The 22544-nt window shown below is 43.9% G+C and overlaps 1 protein-coding gene across 1 annotated transcript in view; it reads left to right on the plus strand.

Annotated features, from left to right (window-relative positions):
• The window catches only part of LOC134471850 (uncharacterized), a 53175-nt gene extending 30851 nt beyond the window's left edge, over positions 1-22324 (plus strand). The window contains exons 2-3 of the mRNA XM_063232025.1: positions 20153-20228; positions 20323-22324. Of these exons, the coding sequence (XP_063088095.1) occupies positions 20153-20228; positions 20323-20430 (184 nt within the window). The 3' untranslated portion in view covers positions 20431-22324. The remainder of the gene's footprint in view (positions 1-20152; positions 20229-20322) is intronic.
• Positions 22325-22544: the final 220 nt, after the last annotated feature.

Consider the following 22544-nt stretch of genomic DNA (forward strand, 5'->3'; position numbering starts at 1 on the left):
CTTAGTTCTTTTTTCATTATGATTTTTGAACTTTTTTCATGTACATTATACTTCGAAAAAAGCTTATTTTTAAAGGAACAGTGTTCACTGAATTCCAAATTCCAGGGAATGGAGAAGTGACCTTTTTCATTTTATGCACTGTTGGGAAGGAGGTTGCTAAAGTTGAGAAAATTCTCAGTTACTCACTGCACAACTGTCACTCCCTTCCTCTTCTTTTGGACCAATAAAATCATTGTGCCAATGTAAATCGGAACCTAGATACTGAGTACATGCTTTGAATATTTCCCCAGCAATTACTTACCTGTAAGTAGAGAAACAGGCTTCATAAGAGGTTCCAGGGAGACCCCTCTATTTTCCTAAGAATGTTCTTTCCTGAGCCCATGTTGTCAGGACCTCTGGGTTGGGTATTATGATCAGTAACTGTGTTTCAGGTGGAAGAGCAATTCTAAATGTCCCACAGTCTGGTATTTAGCAAAAGCCCCAAGGCTGTGGCTTATATTCAGAGTCCTACAAGCCAAGGGTTATGCTAGGACTGCAGCATGATGGGAAAGCTAGTCTCTAGACTCTGCCTGGGTCCTTGGCCTGTCACATTGCTTTCACCTAATTGCAGTCCCAAGGTCAGTTCATTAGCCTGCTGTTGATGAGGACATTCACTCTGTGACATAGTCTTTGCTTTAAAGGACCCTCAAGAAAAGAAAAGAAAAGTGACCTACTTGAGAACAAGAACCTGGCACTTCTCAGCATGCAACTTATTTTTATCTTAGGAACACTGTGAACCAGGTAAGGTTCTCTGTTTGTGCTGGAAATTTCTTAACACTAAGTGTGAGTATTAAACTTGTGTAGAGGACCTTGTAGAATGTATGTTTATGAATTCCTGGTTCCATTTTTATACGTCTATCTTGGTTCATTCTTTTTTTCTTTCTACTTTTCATTTTTTGGGTGTGTATGGTAATGGGAATTGAAGCCAGAAATGCTGAGCCACATCCTAAGTCCTTTAAAAAATATTTAAAAGTTTTGTAATAGAGTCTTGCTGTTTCCTAGGTTGTCTTTAACTTGTGATGTCTCTACCTCAGCTTCCTGAGTGCAGGTAAACCCCACCATGCTCGAGTGTTTATATTATCTGGATGCATTTTATGTATCTTTTTAGCTGCATTCAGTGATGTGCTAGAATCTGCTTCGGATATGGAATGTTGTTATCATCAGCTAGTGTGGGTCTTTGCTTTAGTGGTAATGGAAATTAAACAAAAGCAACAGTATGAAGCCAGATGTGGTAGCACATGCCTGTAATCCCAGCACTTGGGAGGCTAAAGCAAGAGGATCATTGCAAGTTTGAGACCAGCCTGGGCTACAGAGTAAGCTCAAGGCCAGCCTGAAGTGCATAGAGAGATCCTGCCTCAAAAAAAAAAAAAAAAAAGAAAGAAAGAAAAGTATGAGTTTATAGACAAAAGCTTTAATTGAAAAATAAAAAAATGGTAAGAGATTTTAGGTCTTAGGAAGTAAAGGAGAGTACAAAGATTTAGTGACTCCTTCACAAAGGAAAGTAAGAAAATAGTGAAAAAATGCCAGCGTGAGTGGCCAGAAACAGCAACTCTGACACAAGAGGATCAGACTGGCCCACTCACAAAAAGGTGAGGCCAGATTTAAGGATTAGCTGAGATGGGCCAAGGTCTGGTTGATCATTATCTGTTCTGATTTCCATAGTTCTGGAGCAATCTGCAGGACAGGAAGAGCAATCTGGTTCCCGTGAAATGAGCATTTCTTTTTAGCAGGGTGATTTCATCATGATAGGTAATCTGTGAGGCTCCCACTGAGGACAATGGCTGCAGACTTCCAGGTATCTATTCAGGGAGGGCGTCTGGAACTGAGCATTGCAAAAGGTAATTAATTGAATAGTTCTGTAAATCCTGAAAATTACTTTAGTTACTCTTATCTTAACCTCCTTAGTCTCAAAGGAGAATGAGATAGGTTAGGTAAATTTAGGACTACAAATCTTGTTTTGACAACCTTTTTTTAAAAAAAAGTGATTAATATACTTGTATGCAAAGTTTTAATGTAATGTAGAATATAAAATGAAAGTCGAATTATGTTTTGTGGTTAGTTACCTAATAGATGTCTGTAGGCCCAAGGAAAGAGCATGGCTTTAGCAAAAGCCACTTTTTTTTTTTTAATCAGTATAGAACTCATGACCGCCTGCTTGCAAGGCAGGTTCTTATGCTGCTGAGCTAAATCCCCAGCCCCAGCAAAAGCCACTTTCAGTACATTTGTGATGGGACTGTAATTTGTGTATCTCACTACTAGGTGGCTCTAAACCACCTGTGGTTCAAGTTGGCCAGAATGTGTTAAGTTCTTGACTGCCTCACAAGGAGGCACACAAATTATGCTTTTAATCAGTCAGAGGAAGAGCCTGGGAGTTTGTTTTTCCTCTGTGCCCATGGGTGATCTATGTGTCATTGTGAGTCCTGTTTTAAACAATTGAGACCAGCCATAGTGGAAGTGTTTACACCACGAATATAGGCAAACACTGCAAAATAGGCCTCTTTTTTTCCTTCCAGGGAGCTAGTTTACCAGTATATCACTACTTATAGCCTTTTTGGAAAAAGTCGAGTCTAAATAGGTGTGTTTTGAAGATGTATTATAAAGTATGTAGTTATTTAAATGTATGTTATTTAATCTTTCTTTTATTTTTAGGAGCAGTGGCATTGTTTTGGGTTGTAATGTTTCAAGAATGGTAAATCTATAAGACTTTTTACGTAAGGCAAGGGAAATTTCACCTAAAATACGCTTGCCAGTCAATTTGGCTGTTGTGGTTTAGCTACCTAGTAAAGGAGGACATTGATGTAGGCGAACATGGTGAGAACTGGTTACTTGTTTGTCATATTTAAAGTTGTATTCTGGAAAACCTAAGATTTTGGTAAATCTAGCAGTAGTAGAGGCAAGCTGGTATCAAATGCAGTGTGTGATGGTTGCTAAGGGACCATTCGATGCAAATTAGAAGTAATAATAGCTCTGGCTTAAAAGGGCAAAGAATTAGGGCTGAGAAGAGAAATGAATCCCTACAGAGGACAAGGGTTTTACTCCGACAAATGAGAATGTCTGCTGTGCAGCTCGTCTTTCTGCTTCTGGTGTGGGCAAAAAGCCATGGAGAGCTGAGGGCAAGCAGGGCTGACAAAATACTGCCAGGACTTCAGGGTTCTCTGATATCAAAGAAATCAGCTTCGAAGGGATTAAGTACGAATAACTAACAATTAGCAATAATCCGCACCTTGGATAAATCTCACTGGCTGTTGATATTGCCGCTGAGCAAAGCTGCAAAGAACTAACAGAAACCAAGTTTGTTATCTAGAATTGATAGCCTGACAAATCTCAGCCATGTCATGAGAGAAAATCCCCAACAGTAAAAGGCATACTGAGTCACAGACAACAGTACCGAAGGCAGTCACATAGGGTCCAAACCTGAAGAGCCGCAAAGCCCTTGCAGCAGGGTGGCACAGCTCATTAACCACAGGAAGAACTAACAACAAATATGTACTTAGCGCCAGGTGCACCACTGGACTAATGAACTCTATTTTGTTTTAGCCATCTAATTTCGCAATAGATGAAATCACAAAATCGTACAGAGGTGCCCAGGGCCATTGCCCAAGGAACCCAGAGAAAAGAACCAGGATTTGAGCCTCTGTTCTCATCTGTTCAGGTCTGAAAGGATTTGTATTGATGGGGAGGTGTGGGGTACCTGTGATGGAAATCTGTGAGTCAGAATATGACATAAGAACTGTAAGTCAGGGGAGACCAAAGGTAAATGGAGGGGTCGGGACCAAATAGGACACCAATTGTCTTGAAACAGAGAGATAGAGCCCACCTAGAAACCTAGAAAATCTGTCATCCACTGGCACCAGGGGCCCGTATATTCCGGCCATCGCTGGGGGTTGGTATTGTTAGAGACAGCCACAGTGTTGGGATTTGAAAGGTTGGGGTGTTTAGTGATAGGTCCAGCTAAGGTTACTTAATCCTTCCCATTAGTACTTCAGACATCACTTCATTCAAAAGCGCCAAGTCAGGGCAGTTTTCTAGAGGATTATGATGAGTTGCATGTTATGTACATGGCCCTGTGATCCAAGAGGCAGATTATCATCACATAATCCATCTAGGCAGGGATTGGAACACAGATGGAGAGTTTTGGACACAGTCAGGAGAAACAAACCCATACAAGTACCAAGCTGGAGTTGGAAGAGAAAAGGGAATCCCTATGTAAAAGAAAAGGAATGAGTGTAGAAAATTACCTGGATGAGCACTATGGTTTCGTTATAGTTTGAGTGTGTCCCCCCAGGCCTATATGTTGGAAACTTGTTCCCCAGTATGGCAGTGTTAAGAGATGGGGGACCTTTGGGAGGTGGAATCTGTGGGAATTGATGAGGTCAGTGGGGGGTCCTGTTCTATGAAGGAACTGACGTAATTATAGGGGATCCAGTCTAGTTCCCTCAAGAGGTTTGTTCTAAAAGAGCAAGGCTAACCTTGCTCTCCAGCTTCCTGTCTCATGTGTGATTGCTCCCGCCATGATGCCATTTACCATGAGGACCTCACCAGAGCTGAGCCAGTGCTAGCACGATGATCTTCAGAATGGTGCTCAAAGCAATCCTCTTTTCTCTGTGTCTTACCCAGCCTCAGATACTTTATTATACTAATGAAAAATGGCCTATGACCATAAACCAGCCTGGGTTCTTCCTGTGAATTCCATCTGTTCTCTGAGACTACTACTATCAAAGAGTGCCAGACACAGTGGTATTCACTGACTGATAAGCATTTTTATGTGTTGAGGCTTGGTAATTATAGATGAAATCAGCACCCAAACATAACCTGGGGATGAACCTTATTATGTCTGAGAAACTCCTGAATGCCATGAGATAGAGCCTCAGCCTCTGCAGGGGGCTTTGGAGAATCCAGGTCCAGCAGCACCAAGGCACCCTCTGGCTTCTGAGAAGTGACCAGTACATCCTGAAGCCGGAGGGCAGCAGCATCCTCCCAGAGGACCCCTGTGCTCTCAGAACAGTTTCCTTTTTGGGGGGTAACAGTTTCACTGAGATGTAATTTACATACCACCACAACTTTAAGCATACAGTTCAGTGGCTTTTAGCATATTTTAAAAGTTGTTAATATTACTACATATTCTAGTTTTAGAATATGTCCATCACCCCCCAAAAAACTTCTGGCTTGTTTGCATTTATATCCCATTTTTAGCCCCAGGCCTGTGCAAGCATTAATCTACTTTCTGCAAACAGTTTCATACGGTGATGAAACAGGAGATGTTTTGCAAACACAGCTTCTGTTGTGCACCTGGGGTGAAGCAAAACACAGACAAGTTAACTATTTTTGTATAACTTGATGTTCTGTCTAAAAAAATAAGAAATCTGATAACTTTAATACTCTAAAAGATAAATCACCTATTACTATCTTTTAATACATATTTTGTGAAATAGTTCAGAAGCCTTGGCTGCCTTGAAGGCCTAAACTTTTCTGTTGGTAGATAATTGCAGAGCTTGAGAAGCAGAGTTAATGCTTGGATTTTTTTTTGTTTGCTTATCATTTAATTTTTATCTGAAATTGCACACCATTGCTTTGACTTTACCTTTAGGTGTTCCTCAAATATGAGCCACTACAGTGTAGACCTAGTTTTTTTGTTGTTGTTGTTTATTTGGGTTTTTTTGGTCAGGATTGGTGGTTAAACCCAAGGCCTTGGTACTGAGATACATCCTTAGCCCTTTGTGTGTTTGCTTTTCTGTTTTCATTTTGAGACAAAGCCTTGCCTATTAAGGAAGTCAGTCCCGCATTTGACCTTCCCAGATGCATTTGAGTCTTCTTCTTTGCTGTGGTGTTAGGTGGTTGACTGCGGATCACTCTTTCTCTTCTCTCGCTGAGGCCTTTGTTCTGCAGTTCTCTCTTTTCCTTCTATATTATCAAGTGTCCCCTGCCTAGAGAACTATTTGCAACAAATGCAAACGCTGCAATCCCTCCCTTTTACAGAGAGCCCTCTCTCTGACTTGGCCTCCTCTTCAGATACTGCTAATTTTTGGTTTCTCTTTTCAAAAGAATTCGGTGACAGATCTGCCTACTGTCCCCACTGCCTGTCCTTTAATTCTTTCTTGAATTTGCTCTAGCTGGGCCTTGGCAGCAATACAGCCCAGAGCATTGTTGCCAGGGACCACAGGCAGCCCATCCAATAGTTTATCCTCAGCTTCCAGTGGCTTATTACTTGCATGTGGCACCTTGATGCTTTTTCCTCTTGGGAAGTTTTCTTCCCTCCCTAGGGAATGGCACTGTCTCTTGCTCCTTGTCTGCTTCTGATCATTCTGCCTTACTTGCGTTGCTTACCGCATCAACACTCCATGGTAGAGATTTCAAGGCTCGGTTCTCTATGCCCTCTCGCTCCCCATGGGATACTCTCTAGGTTATCTACTTTCAGTATAGTCTATGTTGGCATCCAATTTATATCAATAACCCTGCCTCAACCTAAATCCACAGGAGCTCAAAACAGTTATTTATGGTGATTTTGGAAACATTACAAATGCTGGAAACATCCTTGGACTGATTTTTTTCTCCAAATTCACTCCCTCCCTGGATGATTTTGTCCAGACTCATGACTTGAATTTAATAAATTCCATCTTACCATTATTTTTTCATGATTTGTGCTTGGCCTTGCATCTAAAAAATCATCATTCTGAAGCTTCCATGTAGATTTTAGTCCATATTTTCTTCTACAAATTTTATGGCTTATACTTTACATTCCAGTCCACGATCTACTTTGTGCAAAGTGTAAGGAGGTCTGTAAAGTCTATGTCACTTTTTAAAATAGACATCCAGTTGTTCCAGAACTATTTGTTGAAAAGACTTTTCTTTCTTCACTTAATTGCCTTTGCTCCTTTGTCAAAGATCCGTTGACTACATGTGTGTGGGTCTATTTCTGGACTCTCTATTCTTGTGACTTTAAATGTCATGCTGATTATATACTGGCTGCTTCCCTGATATCCCCACTTGACTGCCCACAGATATCTCAACCGAACACGTTCAAGTTAACACGTCCCTTCCCCTGCCACTCTCTCTTCCTCCCATCTCAGTTAATGGCAGCTTCATTGTTCCTGGTGCTCAGGCCCAAAATTTTGACTTTTCCCGTTCTCTCATTCTTCTCATCACATAGGCCAGGAAATTTTGTTGGTCCAGCTTCAAAACAGAGCAAGAATTCAACCATTTCTCACCTTCTATATGGCTATCATGCTGGCCCAAGCCACTTTCATCTCTTGTCTGGGTCGCTTAGTGGTCTTGCAAATGGTCTTGCTGCTTCTTGCTGTTCGTTTCCTTGTGGTCAGTTGTCCACAGAGCAGCTAGAGGTGCCCTGTTAGAAGTCAGATCATGTCATTCTTCTGCCCAGTTCCCTGAAATATCTTCCATTTGAATCCAGAGTAAATTTCAGAGTCCTTAAAGTGTCTGCTATGGTTTGGATGTGGTTTAAGTGTCCTCCAAGTCTTTGTATGTTGAAATTTGATTCTCATTATGAGGTATTAAGAGGGTGGAAACAATCTGACTGTGGTGTTTAGAGATGGGGCCTTTGGGAGGTGGTTAGTAACAGATAAGGTCCTCGGAGGGGAGCCCCCACGATTGAATCCTGGTGGTTTTATGAGAAAAGGAAGAGTCTAGAAGAGACACAGATACACACGTGTTCTCCCAGTATCTCACCTTGTGAAGCTCTGTGCTGCCTATTGTTTCTGCCAGAAAAAAGGCCATGCCAGACAAGGCCTCTAGGTCTTGAACCTCCAGACTCATGATTCCCCCCCCCCAAAATCATTTTTTTATAAAGTAGCCTGCCTCATGCATTTAATTATAGTAACACAAATTAGACTAATATAGTAGCTTATCAAGACCCTTATCATTTGCCTTCTCCTCTCACCTCTCCAGCCTCACCTCCTACTGTTCCCCCATTCACTCTGTTCCAGCTCCCCTGGCCTCCTCTCCGTTCTAAGACTCCTTGCAGCAGCTCCCTCTGAGATATCTACCTGGGATGCTCTGCCTGAAATATCTGCTCCTCCCATTTCCTTACTCCAGATCTTTGCTAACATGTCATTTTCTCTGACCAAACCATTTACAACCCCACTGGGCTGATTTGCCTACTGTCACTCTTCCTCCCCTGACCTCACTCAGTCCCTTTTCCTCTTCTCTTCTCTCATACCACTTGAAAGTTCACAGCGGGCAGGAATTTCAGTCTGCTCAACTCCCAGTCCCTCCAGCCCCACCTGCCCTGAGCTGGTTATAGAGGGATGTTTGCTGAGTCAGTGGGTCGTTGGCAGAAGGCCCCTGGTTGGTCATCTGTATCTGCAGTGCACACATTGGATGGTGGGGAAGAACACAACTATGGTGAAGAAGAGAAACTACTTGTGATGAAGCAACCTGCAACACTGCATTTCACTGTGGTTAAAATAACGGTGGTTTCCCCTGGTCCCTGGCTGAGCAAGGCATGCTGGGTGATGGGGTCACTGGAGGCTGGAGATGGGTGATTAGAGGAGATTGAATGGGGCAGCCCTGCCATACCCCTGAGTGACAAGAGTTCGGAGGGCAGACCAGCCTCTCCCCTCAAAACAGCATTGTTTGTGTGCCTCCCTTTCCAGAGGACACAGGGAGCAGGGTGGATCTTAAGGTGCCAGACAAGGGCAGTCACTTGGGCAGCTTGCTCCTGCCATCCGCTGCATTCTGCCTCATGGAGATGGCACTCTGAGCTGAGCCCTCCCTCACCCTAGCCAGAGAGAAGGAAGCGTTGCTGCTTGTGAGGCTGAGGCCTTAAGTGGACTCAGTGGAGGGTAAGGTTTGGGTGCCACCAGAATGTCACTGAGTGAGGGAGGAAAAATAAATTGCACTGAGCATGGCTCCAATTTCTGGGTTACCAGAGGCACCAAACATGTTATGTTAGCTATGAGGATCTAAGGGAAAGAAAACAATGTTTTGATGACTAAATTTGCAAGTCTAAATCCACAAAGAATAGGAAGGTTACCTTCGCTTCATGAGACTGCTTTACTCAAAACAGAGAAAAAAGGGCAGAAAACAATTTCCTGAAACTATTTCAGGTATTATTCCAAATGTCTTCAAAACAATTTTTTCCTTTTCTTCCCCTCCTCTTCTTATTCTCTTCCTTCTTTCCTCTTCTTCTCACTCTCCCCACTTCCTCGGCTCCTTCCTCCTTCTCCTTTTTCTTCTCTTCTTCTTCTTTTGATGCTCGAGACTGAAGCCAGGGTCTCATAAGTGCTCTACACTGAGCTACATCCCTAGCTCCCAAACAAAATGCCATATCCTTTTTACTTGGTTTCCACAGGGACCTAGCAGCACAGAAATGGCACATGGGTTGAGATACCATCTCATCAAAATATACTGGAGAACTTGGTTATGAATGCATAGAATTTTAGAGATAAAAGGCATGATTTACTCTAATTCTTCATCATGTATAAGATGGGGCAGAGCCCTCAACCTTGTTTAGGATTACACAGCAAGTTGTGGGTTGTGGCAGACAGAATAATGGCCTCCAACAATGTCCATACCTTAATCCCCTAAATTCAAGAAAATACACATCTAGTAACAACCTCCGTATTCCTCTCCCCACCTTTTTTGGCTGCATACCCTTTGATTACCTAGCATACTCTATGTAGACTAGTGTGGTGACCCCATGACACAAATGCCACAGAGGGCTGTTTGCATCATTGAAAGCTCTAAAAGGGTTGCTATCACTGATAAAGACTCTATACAAAAAATACTTTATCTAGCATGATTTTAATTATTCTAGTTTTCTTGAGATTGGTCAGATTTCTCTTGGAGCCACCGAACTTTAGGGTAAGAACTGCCATATATATTAAAATGTGATCGCATCTGCTGGAATACATAAAACCTGCAACTTCCACATAGATGTCCTCAGTGTTGGTGGTATCTTACAGGCTATCTCCATCCCACACACAGAGAGTCTGATAAAATGTATTTTATCTACAAAGGGAAGAATATGGTGTGTTAATATTGTAAACTTTATTACTGAGACTTTTCTTGGCTAGGAAGAACTTCTGACTAGGGTTGATAAGAAATGAATTCTCTGCTTACAACTTCAAATGTCTGATGGTTGCAAGAACATCCCACTTCTACCCACATCCTTCTGTGGATTGGTGTTCTATGATATGTTCATGTTGTAGTACATCGATTGGTCTCAACCGTCATGGCCAGGGATTTCTCTGGGAGACTTTCTTTATCAGAGCTGTGAGATATCACTGAAGTACACAAGGAAGTGACTATACATTACATAAGCAGGTCGTACTAACCTGAACCAAATGTATCTCCAACCTATTTCCCTTCTGAGCCCTCAACATCTATGAGCATTTATTCCACCATCACCTTCCTGAAGGAGGATGTGATATACGGAAGGTGAGAGTAGAAATAAACTATAGATTTGCTCAGTTGTCATTAAAACATTTAGTAATTAGCAATGTATGGCCATGTTTTTTTTTTTTTTTTTTTTGTCTTTTTCCTTTTTATCGGTACCAGGGATCGAACTCACAACTGCCTGCTTGCAAGGCAGGTGCTTATGCCGCTGAGCTAAATCCCCAGCCCCCTATGGCCATATTTCTATGGTCTTGGAAGCAACCTGTAGAAGAGGGGGACCTTGAAGCCGGCGGTTCAGAGGTCTGTGTAGTCAGCTGAAAATTACCTTCCACACACAGCGCCAAGCCAGCCTCTGCCTCCTCACCTGCAGATCTGCCTTTACGGGGGGTTGATTTTGAGACTGAGCAAGTGGGGACTTGTTTTCCATTTGTTGCCAAAAAATTGTTATCTACAGCAAGGAATGGTGCCTTGAAAAACAAAAAATTAGCAATAAATAAGTAAAGAAATACATTTCCACCATTTGGGAGGCAGAGAACTTCTTTTTAAGTTTTTCTAGAATATCTTCATTACAAGTTATTTTTTTCTAGGACCAGTCATTCATTCATTCATTCATTCATTCATTCTCTCTCTCTCTCTCTCTCTCTCTCTCTCTCTCTTTCTTTCTTTTTTTATTTTCAAAGACACCTTATTGATATTTTAGTTGTCTGGTGTAAGTTACTAACTTAGTGTTTTATAAATTGGGGTCCTTGTTTTGAAGAGAATTTTACAAAATACAGTTGAGTAAAAAAGACAGATATGCTGGAAAAGCTTGGCAGTTGCTTATAAAACAAAATACAATCCAGCATTCTCATTCTTTTTTTTTTTTTTTTTTTTTTTTTTTGTCTTTTTCCTTTTTATCGGTACCGGGGATCGAACTCACGACTGCCTGCTTGCAAGGCAGGCGCTTTATGCCGCTGAGCTAAATCTCCAGCCCAATCCAGCATTCTCAATGTTGGGTTTTTCCCCCCAGAGAAATGAAAACTTATGTTCAAACAAAAACCTATACAGGAATGTTCATAGCAGGGTTATTTGTAGCCCCAAATGAGAAGTAACACAGATGTCTTTCTGTGAATGAATGATTAAACAGACTGTGATACATCTATATCATGGATGCTACTCAGTAATTAAAGGCGCTCAGTGGCAGAGCACTTGCCCTAGCATGGGTGAGGTCCTAGTTTCAATTTCTATTGACATAAAAAAAGGAGAAAATACTGATACACACAACATGCTAGTTGGATCTTGAGGAAATTATGCTAAGAACAAAAAGCTAATCCTAAAAGGTTGCATGCTATGTGATTCCATTCACGTAACACTATTAAAGTGACAAAAATAGAGAGATCAGACTAATGGCTACCAGGGATTTGGGGGGTGTGTGATTATAAAATGGTAGCTCTAGGGATACTTGTAGTACTGGGTTTGGTTTGCTTCTTGACTTATGGTAGATTTACAAATTTACGTGTGTGGTAAAATTGTATAGAACTATATACACATAAGAATAAATACGAGTAAATGAGAACATGTTAAACTGGTGAAATCTGGGTAGATCAAGATGGGTGTATCAGTGATGACTTTCAGTCATTACTATGGTTTTACAAGATGTTACCTCTGGGAAAAATGGGTGAAGGGTACATGAGATCTTTCTTTGGCTTTCAGTTGTTTGTCTGCAGTAATGGGGATTAAACCCAGGGCTTTCACACTGATTTGTAGCCCTTTTTATTTTTCGAGACAGGGTTTCACTAAGTAGCCCAAACTGGGCTTGAACTTGTGGTATTTCTGGTGCAGCCTCCCAAGTAGCTGGGAATCCAGGTGTGTGCTACTTAGCCCAGCTCTTGGTATTATTTCTTAACAAGTGCATGTGAGTACACAATTATCTCAGAATAAGCAGTTTAACAAAAAAGAAAAGTTACCTGAATATGTTGGTGGTTATAAAAAGATGGACTTCAGTAACTATAGTCTGGATGATCTGAACAAAAGCCTCACAACCTACTACCCCTGAGGACCATCTGTGTCTCGCGTTTGGCAAAGGTGTTGTCAGTCGCTTTGCACCAGTGTCAACTGCTAGTCAAGAACTGGGTCAACAACAAATCTTCCCTATGAGGGCAGATCAAATGTCAAGCACTCATAGTTTTCCAGGCAGATTCTTATGGATCCCCAGTGCTGACTATTATAATGCTATTTAATACATGCAAAGTCATATGCAGATGGAATTCTGAGTGGTATATAATAAAACTATAAACTCAATGCAATTTAAATTAATGGCATTGATGCATGATGTGGTCATGCTGGTCATGTGGTCAGTTGGTGCTCACAAATTGTGCAGAGCTGCCTACCATCTTCATCCTGAACTGAGCTTCTCTCCTCGCAACTTGGACTTTTTAGAGAACCAGGTTTTTTCTAGGAAACCAAGGAATGTGTAAGACGAGGCCTCAGACCTTCCAGAATAAATGTTCTTGGGACCCTTGTTCTCTACCTTGGCAACATGCCGTGTGCTCAGACATGACTGATCTACTTGGTAATCGAGCTTCCTGGCCTTTGTAAATCTGGCTGTTGGGGGCTGGGGACCGCTTCTGCAGGCTGTCCTTTCATGAAATGACAACAGAGTCTGACAGTCATGGCAAGGCTGAAAAATGATGAAAAGCAGATACAGAAACTAAATATTTAGCCATTGAGAAGAAAAGGCACAATGCTTCTGAGAAAATTACAGTATGCTTGCACAGTGTAATAAATAAGGTCTGCAATAATGACCCTGAGCTATAAATGAAAGGTTGAATTATGTTGAGACTCTCATGTGTAGGAAGACTGGACAGACCCATCTGAACCCTTACAGATTTGTTAGTTCTAGTCTTTAAAAAAGCACACTTCAGCTATCTCAAAATCATTTGTGGATATTCTTTCCCAGCAGGGAGAAGGATAGTTCTGCGTGCCTCTGTGTGTGTGTGTGTGTGTGTGTGTGTGTGTGTGCATGCGTGCACTATGGTGAGATGTGGGAGGGGAGATTGAATTCTATGACATTCAGAACAAATGGCCTCATGCGTTTAATAGTGCCCCCTTCTCCTAGCACTTAAGGCTGCTGCTAATTGTTCCCCATTTCAGGATTTTGAGGTGACCCACGTGACCTTCTGAGCTTTCATCTTCACACCTCTTTGTGCCTCTTATGACAGATAATTATGGTTGAGTGTGAGCATCAACAGGAAAGCAGACCTCTTATCTTCACGTTGGGCACTTAAATGAGCATTTTAGAGCAAATTATTAATAGCTGTGCTTGAGAAAATGATATCAGCAAAAGCTTTTGAGATATTGAATTGTTGTATTCTGACTGTGGGAGAAAAAGGCCATTTCAATGATAAATAGGGAACTTTTCATGAAGTAATTTAATTTATTCTACAAATATTCATTACTTACCCAGAATATCCAAGATATCTTATTAGAGACCACAGGATACACATTTCCGTTCCTGATCTAACAGAGTTTTACAACCTGGGAGTTCCAAAAGCATTTATTGTTTAAAAAGACCTACATAGACCTATAGAAAAATGTGAAGATGTGCAATCTGGAAACTTGAGGAGGTAAAAAGTGGGGCATCAATGGGAAGGGACCCCCCTAAGCTGCCCCTTCAGGGATGAGCAGCACAGTGTTAGGCAGAGGAAGGGAAGGGGGCTATTCGTGGGGTGATGGTGTGGGCGGGGTCTTGGGGGCAGGAGGCAAGAAAGCAATCAGTATCTCTGGACCATGAAGTGACCATGGGGAGAAGCTAGGCAGAAATCCAGTGCTTTTAAGGAAAGCAACTTGAGTGCCAGGCTAAGGGGTTGAGCTTGCTGTTTGGGGAAGGGGATGACTAACAGGTGGTATGGAGGCAAGGCTGATTAGGAGCATGGGTAGATGGCCTGAGAAGAGAATTGGCAGTTTCTCAATAGTGTCAGGGAGCCTGGCAAGGTTGGCTCAGGCATGTCTCTGGGAGAGAAGCCTTAGTTTGTTCTGTAGGCAGTTGGCCAGAGCCCGAGACAGCCTGTTGCAAAATTCCACCTTGTGTGATGTTTTGATAAGGTTGTGCAAGTCAACAAAGGGAAAGTCCAGCTTCCAAGATACCTGCTAGCTGCACAGAAGGGACACCCAACTTTAATGTTATAAAGTTGTTTTACTAAGTCTATCTTATCTGTAGGTTGCCAGTTTGAAATTTTGAACTGATCCCATAGGCATATGGATTCATGAAAAGTGCCTTGAATCTCCCGAGAACATAACCTCTTACCTGGGAGTCCTAAAGCTGTCACTAGAGTTGGTCAGGACCTTCACGCTTGCTAAGAAAGTACCTGGCATACAGCAAGTGTACAACAAATGAAAAAGTTTGTGACTATGCTCAGATCTTCAAGCACTGGTTGGTCATTTAGCCAGGTGTGCTCAGTACCTACAACATGCGGGGAGCCATGCCACCTCTGTAACTGCCAGCCACAATGACTGTCCTTTTTCTGAAATCTGCTTTGCCTCAGAAAGTTCATCCTGTTTGAGGAAGAGGGTAGAGCAGGTTCACCTGCTGGCTGGAGTCTAGACTAAGCACAGGCATGAGTGGCTTGGGAGTCACCTCTGTGGGGAAACTGGAGTTATTAGCATTGTGTCATCTCCAAGTGTGTCACTGAGGCAAACCATATTACAGATAGTCTTAGTCCATTTAGGTTGCTATAACAAAATGCCATAAACAGGTACATTATAAACAATAGAAATAACAACTATAATTCTAGAGGCTGGGAAGTCTAAGATTAAGAGGCTGGCAGATTTGATGTCTGGGCTCACTGCTGCCCAGCAGACAGCTGCATTTTCACTGTATCTTCTTATGAATAACAGGGAGACGATCTTTCTTGTGTCTCTTCTTAGAAGGGCACTAATCCTATCAAGAGGACTTCACCCTCCTGACCTACTCACCACCTAAAGGCCCACGTCTCATATATCATCTTGCGGGTTAGGGTTTCTACAGATGAATGTGGGTGGACACACACATTTGGTCCACTATGCTGTTACATATGGCAGCACAGCTTTGCTCATGGGATCTCCATGTGTTCCAGGCCCTGGGCCCCACGCACTTTATGACATTACATGACCATGGCCATTCTACAAATAGGACACTGTTATCACCCCCATTTTACAGATCTAGAAACTTGTTTTTAGAGGAAACACAGCTCGTAAGCTAGAGTTGAACTCGAGTCACTCTGTCTCCAAAGCTTGTGTCCTTAACCCACACCTTTAACCTCTCTACTGCCCCTTGGCAAGTGAACTAGGATTGCCTTTTGCTACAGGTAACAGAATCTGACCAGAACCTAAACAGTGAAGGTTTTGGCGCCTTATTTCCTTTGCTTAACAAAGAGCTCAATGCAAACTAAATGCTCAATGATGTTTGTTAAATGACTGTGAGAGAGTAAGTTCCTTAAATAATAATCCTGCTATTTTGCATCAATGTCATATTTTATTGTCATTGTTCCTTGCTCATAGTTCCTGGAAGTACAGTACCAGCATGCTCATTTCAGAAGTCACAGAGTAGACCCTATGTACTTCTACCTGTGCAAACAAATCTGCAAAGGCCAGGGCAGGTTTAATACCTCCATTTTGCAGAGGAAGAAACTGAGGCTGAGAGTTTAAATGGCTTGCCTGAAGTCACAGAGTAAGAGCATTGCAGTGGAGAATTCAAAGGCATTTTCCTGCGTTCAAGATCAGCACTCTTTCTCTGTGTTGGTAAACCTCCTCCTCTGAAGAATGCTGTAGGCTCTAAGATGCATATCGGTTTTTTCCCCCCTCATTTGCATTATTTTTGGAAATGGGCTTAAGATTTTACCAATGGGCCCATTTAAGTGCAGTCATCCAGGTGTGACGTGGTGAGGAGAGGGCATGGCTGGCGGTCCTCCCTCCTCCCTGCCTCCCCTGGTCTCAGGTCCTGCCGTGGAAACAGCTGTGAGGCCAAGTCTGAAGCCAAGGAGAGAAAACCTATTAGTTCCTAGTATGATAATCATATAACAGAAATGTATGGTGCCCAGAGGGAGAGAATTACAAATGGATGAAAGGTGGCTATTTAATGTGCAGCATTGTTTGTAGGGTATAAAAATAAATAGAGGGAAACAGAGTGCAAACAGAACCTGCAGCAAAAGAGGCAAATGGGCCTGTTTCGTTGGTGCCCCTGTTACCACCCATGACCCAGCAGAATGACAGCCGTGCTTAACGTGGCCTGCTTTGCCATCTTGCCAATAGCACCACTGTTTATCATTATTTGCCAGTCTTCAGGGGCTTTCTGGCACTCCCAGTGAATGACAAGGGCCTTTGTCCCCTGCTCCTTCCCCTGTGTCTGCTGGCCTTGCCCCTGCCACCTCCCTCCAGCACATCTTGGGTTCAGGCCCTGGCCCACATGGTCAAGAATGGGATAGCACCCCCCCTCCGCCACCGCACTGTCCCCTCAACACAGGCTGTCTTGCAGGACTGTCTGTGTGTGCTTGGCACACGCTGTGAGCAGTCCCAGGGAGGGGGAAAGGGACAGACAAGCCTAGCCTTTGCTGACACATAGTGTCAGGGTCCTTCAAGAGCTCTGGCTTCTGGCTCAGCCCTTCTCCCTCTCAAATTAGCTCAGATCAACATGAGCTTATCCTCTGCAAGGGACACCAGGGTCCTGCACCCCAGGTGCACAGCCTTGGTAGGAGTTCTGTCCACTGCCCTCTGCTGCAGCCCTCAGCCTGCCCTGGGTTGGTCCTGCGGTCTTCTGCTTGGCTTGGTGCTGCCAGGACACTTGGTGTGGCCTGTGTGGCCTGAAATCCAGCTGCACTCCACCAAGAATGTGGGCCACCCATAAGAGACCTCTCTTTTCTCCAAACCCCGCCCCTTTCCAGGCTTCACCATTCTTGAGGAGGTGCCTGACCTACCGCCTGCCACCAATGCTACTTGTGAATCACTCTTTCTCCTTTGTCCTCTCCCTGCCACCCTCCCTGTGTGCAGATCCCGTTTCCCTCTTTCGATGCTCTTTCTGATTTCTATTCTCTTCACTCTGCCCAGCTCAGTGTGGTTACATTGGGCAAGGATGGAGGGAGAAGGTCCTGGCAGCCAGAAGGAGCAGGAGGCTGGGCTTGTCCTAATCTTGCAACGCCACCAACTGCCCACTATCCAGGCCTGTGTGCTTTTGTCCTGCCTGGGACTGGCCACTCTGCTGCTCTAGCTAAGCCCCAAATCAGGGGAGGTGCAGCCTGCTGCTCCAAGACGGTGTGCAGGTTCAGGGGGCTCCTGCAGGCTGAGGCTCCGCCCTGTCAGCCCACACTTTGGTGCTGGTCCCTGGCTACCCTGGGGTCCACCAGCTCTGCAGCCACTGTGAGACAAGCAGGATGTCTGTGAAGCTGCTCTGGGGCTCTGGATTTCCAGGGTTGACCATTGTGGCCTCACTGGCCACTGTGGTCAGAGCGAGTTTACCTTTCCCTGTCCCATATTACTCTGGATTGCTCCCCAGAATCCTCATCACTTCCATGTTTGTTAGGGTCTCAAAACCAAACCAAACCAAACCAAACCAAACCGTGACCAGGGGGCCACATGTGCTTGCAATGCGAAGCTACTACTGAGTACTGGGGACACCTTCATTTTGCTCACATAGAACTTCCTTATGCAGCCCATTTCTGTCTTTCAAGGTCAGATAACCATGAGCAGATTCTCAGTGTTTTCCAGGCTTTGTCAAATGATCCAGCCACACACATCCAGGGCCCTCACGGGGACCCTGGATAACATCTACACTTGGGAAGCAGAGGACCAAACCCTGGACCAGGGAGCTCTACCAGGGTCCTGCAGAGTGGCCTACTGCCTGGTGGCTCTGTGACAGACTCTCCTTTATCAGAGCTATTATATTGGGGCCCAAGAACACAACAAAGCCTTGACAAAATGTACGATATCTGGGAGAGACAGAACACGACAGCCTAGAGACCCCAGAAATCAGTAGCATAAGCCAAAAAGTTGTTCATTCCCCTACTCAAGAGGTTAAGAAGGGCATGTTGGGTAAGTCAGGCTTCTTAGAGGAAGTGGGCAGAGAGAGGGGAGGGAGCCACCTACAGTAGGAGGCTGTGAGAAAAGGAACCTTTGTCTGTGTAAACCAGAGGCTCAGTTTTCTGTCCCATGAAGTCCTATTTGGTATACAAGGCGATGGTCTGGAGAATATGACGTGGGTGCTCTTCCTCTCCACTGCCATTCCCTGAGCTGCTGTTGCTATTTTCTCAAGTATGCAGTAGTGATAGGATGTGTTGTTTATCTGCTACCTCCCTTTCGCGCTCTCCTCACAGGCAGCCAAGCTGGGAGAGATGCTGAGCCATGGCCGTTCCGAAACCGCCAGGCTCCCCTGGAGAGGAAGAGGGCAGGGAAGGCAGAGAGGATGGTGGGCAGCAGTGCCTGATATGTGTCCCTTTTACTTCCCAGGACTTCCTATGGTCCTGGGAAAGGATTACTCAGTTTGTAAAGGGCAGTTGGGGAAAAAATTTCTTAATATCACTGTGTACAACTCAGGTATAACAGTGAGAAGCCAGGTCACCTAGAGACCCTAGAAGTGTTTTTGATAATTTAGGCAGGAGAAGGATCCCTCCAGCCCTCTACTGTTCAGTTCTAAATTCCTCTGAAAATCCTTCTTCCTCCCAATTTGCAAGTCTCTGAGACTCTTATCTTTGTTCACTGATAGGAAACCATGTGATATATATAAGTTTTATACTTTTGCTTAATAACTAATTTGTGCTTAGAATCTACTGCCTTTTTATTGAAAAAACTGCCAGTTCTGCTTTTCTGAAGAGAGAGGTAAGGAGAGGATCTGGGCACGGTGGGTAGCTGTAGTCCCAGCACCTTGCGAGGCTGAGGCAGCAAGCTTGCCTAAGACCAGGAGTTTGAAATCCGTCTGGTCAACAGCAAGAACTGTTTCCAGTGGGGAGTGGGGAAGATGCTCTTGCTTAACATGTGTGAGTCCCTGAGTTTGATCCTCAACACCAGAGAAAACAAGCAAGCAAACAACAATAACAAAAAAAACCAAAAAAACAAAATGGAGAGTAATATACTTCATTCCTAAGTCCTAAAGCCATGGATTTCTGCAAACAGTTTAACCAGTAAAGAATCTAGAGGAGAAATTTCAGCAGGTCAGAACTTTGGAAGACTTGATGTCTTTAAAAAATTCTGGACCCATTTCATTTGATTTTTTAAAGAAAAAAACTGAAATGACTCACCAAACAATTCACATAAAAATGATATATAAGCATTGTTTTGAATGAAAATAAACCCTATATAAGTAATAAATCTTCTTCAGGCCCATTGGAAATGGACAGCAATAATGTTGTGTTTACTGCCTTACTCCTGAAGCATGATATTTATTATAATTCAATACAATTCATTGTAGGAGTCTGGCATTTGTAAAATTCTCATCATGGTCTTAGTGTAAAAAGCATTTCACAGGAAGCATTGTGATGATAAAGTATAATTAGTGGCTTGCAAACAGCTGTAATTCTTTGGTCAGAGGGCAAGGAATGTGGTCAGTGAAAGGCTGTGTGTGGTCCCTCCCCTCTCTGACCATTTCCATGAGGTGAGCTGCTCACCTGGAGTGCAGGTCACCCAGGCAGTGGGGCAAGGCTTGGTGCCAGGCTTCACCAGCCTCTTTAACTCTCAGCTATTGGATTTTCTTCTAATGACCAAAGAACAACCCCAGGCCCCAATCCCACTACTCATGCTGGTTTTTGTTCTTTTACAGTTTCCTCATCTGGATGCTCAGCAAGTTGGATTCCCCAAGCACAAGCCCAGTGGCCTACCTGGAAGAAGCCGGGCAGGTGTGGGCAGTCTGAGCTCATGATACAGTGTGAGTCCTTGGGCTACAACACAGGACCCGGGCGCTGATTTGACCCCTCGTGTCTTGTGTTGCAGCCGGAGGGACACAGGTCTGCAGCAGAGCCTGCTCAGAGGCCCTCGGAGATGGCACAGGGAACAAAGGCAGAGATTCTGAGAAAACCAAGGGAGAAGGCGGCGGAGTGATTGGCAGAGAGTTCCGCTTCATCGTCCTGGGCAGCGCCTGCCTGGCCCTCCCTTATCTTTGCTCAGTCTCCTCCTATGTGGCTTGGCCCCCTCCCTGGTTCACTTTAGCTCTGGGTGACACATTTTCTGCAAGATGGGTTTCACTGATGAATTTACTGTCCAGCAGGATGGAGACAGAAAGGAAATGAAACCACATTACGAATTTCCATGGGAAGTGGCAGACCCTCCCGCTCCCCATAAGGGACCCCACCCTTAAAGATGGGAGGTGAGAGGTGTCAAAGACAAGGCTCCCTCATCCATTCAGCCGTCACAGCACTGGGCTGGACCCTGAGGATGCCAGGTCCAGTGAGGACGCCCCGTGTGCACACATGGGGTCTATGGGTCATATTTCTGTGAGTTTCCTGCCCTGGATGGCATCCTTTAGTCAGACACAGACGTGCGGTGACCCCGTACCTGCCCTGTGTCCTGGGGGAAAAGCAGCTGTCTATTCCCCCATGTTTACCCTGGCCCCACGCTGCTCTTACCCCTTCCTCTTTGACAGGAAATTGACTAGTTTTTGGTGACATTCATCTGTGTTTTTCTTCTTTTGAAGGATTTGGAGGGGAGCCAAATAGAATGAGAGGCTGTATTTAAATAGGAATAACGGGAAAGCAGGAGGTTGAGTGGATTGAGACAAAAGGGAGGAGCTGGGCTCCCCCACACAACAGGTAATAGTTAAATCAACGCTGCCACGGTTGCCATGTGGGAAGCCTGTGTTTTCCTGCATGGCAGAAGCTGGCAAGAAACTGAAACCAGGCTGGGGCAAGTGAGCAGCCACAAATGAAGACCGGAGGAAGGAAGTGGACAGGACTGGCTGTACTTCACTAGGCGGGCATGTCGTTTTGTCAGGTTGGTGGGATACTGGGGATTTAACCCACGATCTTCACACTAAACTACATCATCAGTCCCTGTTTACTTGTTATTTTTGGCCTTACTAAGTCATCGAGTTACCCAGGCTGGACTGGAATTACAATATATCTGCCTCAGCCTCCCAGAGTGCTGGTGTTGCAGGTGTGTTACCACCACCATGCCTGTAAGGTTTTCACTGCTGTGCTTTCAAAGAAAAGTTATTCCTTTCTTTCCCTTTTCCTTCCCTTTCTGACCAGTTTTGTCTAGAAGTTACTCCAAGGAGCTGAGCAAGAGGTGTCTCGGAGGGAGTCTCAGTGGTTTGGTGGGAGGCACCAGAACACTAGGGGGTGAGGTTGGCATCAGCTCTGCATGGGACTCCAGGGCAGGAGGGTGTCTGTATTTGGGGCAGGGCTCTGTCAGGAAAATGGGCTACTTAGAGTGGGAACAATCAAATAATACAACAAGGAACATAGAGGTAGCATGTCCTAGCCAAGAAGAAAGTTTCGTTATATGGAAAATAAAAACACCAGAATAACCATTGTTGGAATAGAACTGAAATAGTTATGGCGAGCTTATGTCTTTTATAGATGGACAAAGACATGTACACATACACACAATTACATAGCAGTGTCCATGGGGAGGACCATAGGGAGGGACTGGGACATCCCTACAAAAATGTGCCCACATTTGGTTTTCCAATACTGTTTTCCTTTGAAAGTATCTGGGGCTTCTTGGAGAAATAGATGATTCTAGGTCTGGGAGAGAAATAGACAAAGGTACCTGGAACCTCTTATCTCAGAAAGTAAAGAATCTCTTAATTGAATGATGAATGCTTGTCCAGAGGACACTGGCCAGCTAAAGAGTTGTCCACTGGCCATGTTAGACTATTCAACCACTAAAATATGTATTGATATGTAGTTTAATATATGTATTTTCAGCCTAAAGAATAAAGTGAAAAGCTGTGAATTCTGCTGACTTAAAACTGTAATAAATGAGTATGTTGAAAGTTGAAGAGGAAAAGAGTTTTTACACAGTCTTGGTGTACAGCCCACTAATGGCAAAGGCAAAATGACTTTGAATGTCATCAGTAATGAACAGAGCACATGAAGGCCACCTGTTGGGAGTTGTAGACCCAGAATTAATTCCATGATAATCCCTAAATCTAATCTCTCTCTCTCTCTCTCTCTTTCTCTCTCTCTCTCTCTCTCTCTCTCTCTCTCTCTCTC

Source organism: Cavia porcellus, unplaced genomic scaffold (genome assembly GCF_034190915.1).
Source record: "Cavia porcellus strain 051 isolate PalLab524CR breed Dunkin Hartley unplaced genomic scaffold, mCavPor4.1 scaffold_20, whole genome shotgun sequence".
Taxonomy (NCBI): domain Eukaryota; kingdom Metazoa; phylum Chordata; class Mammalia; order Rodentia; family Caviidae; genus Cavia; species Cavia porcellus.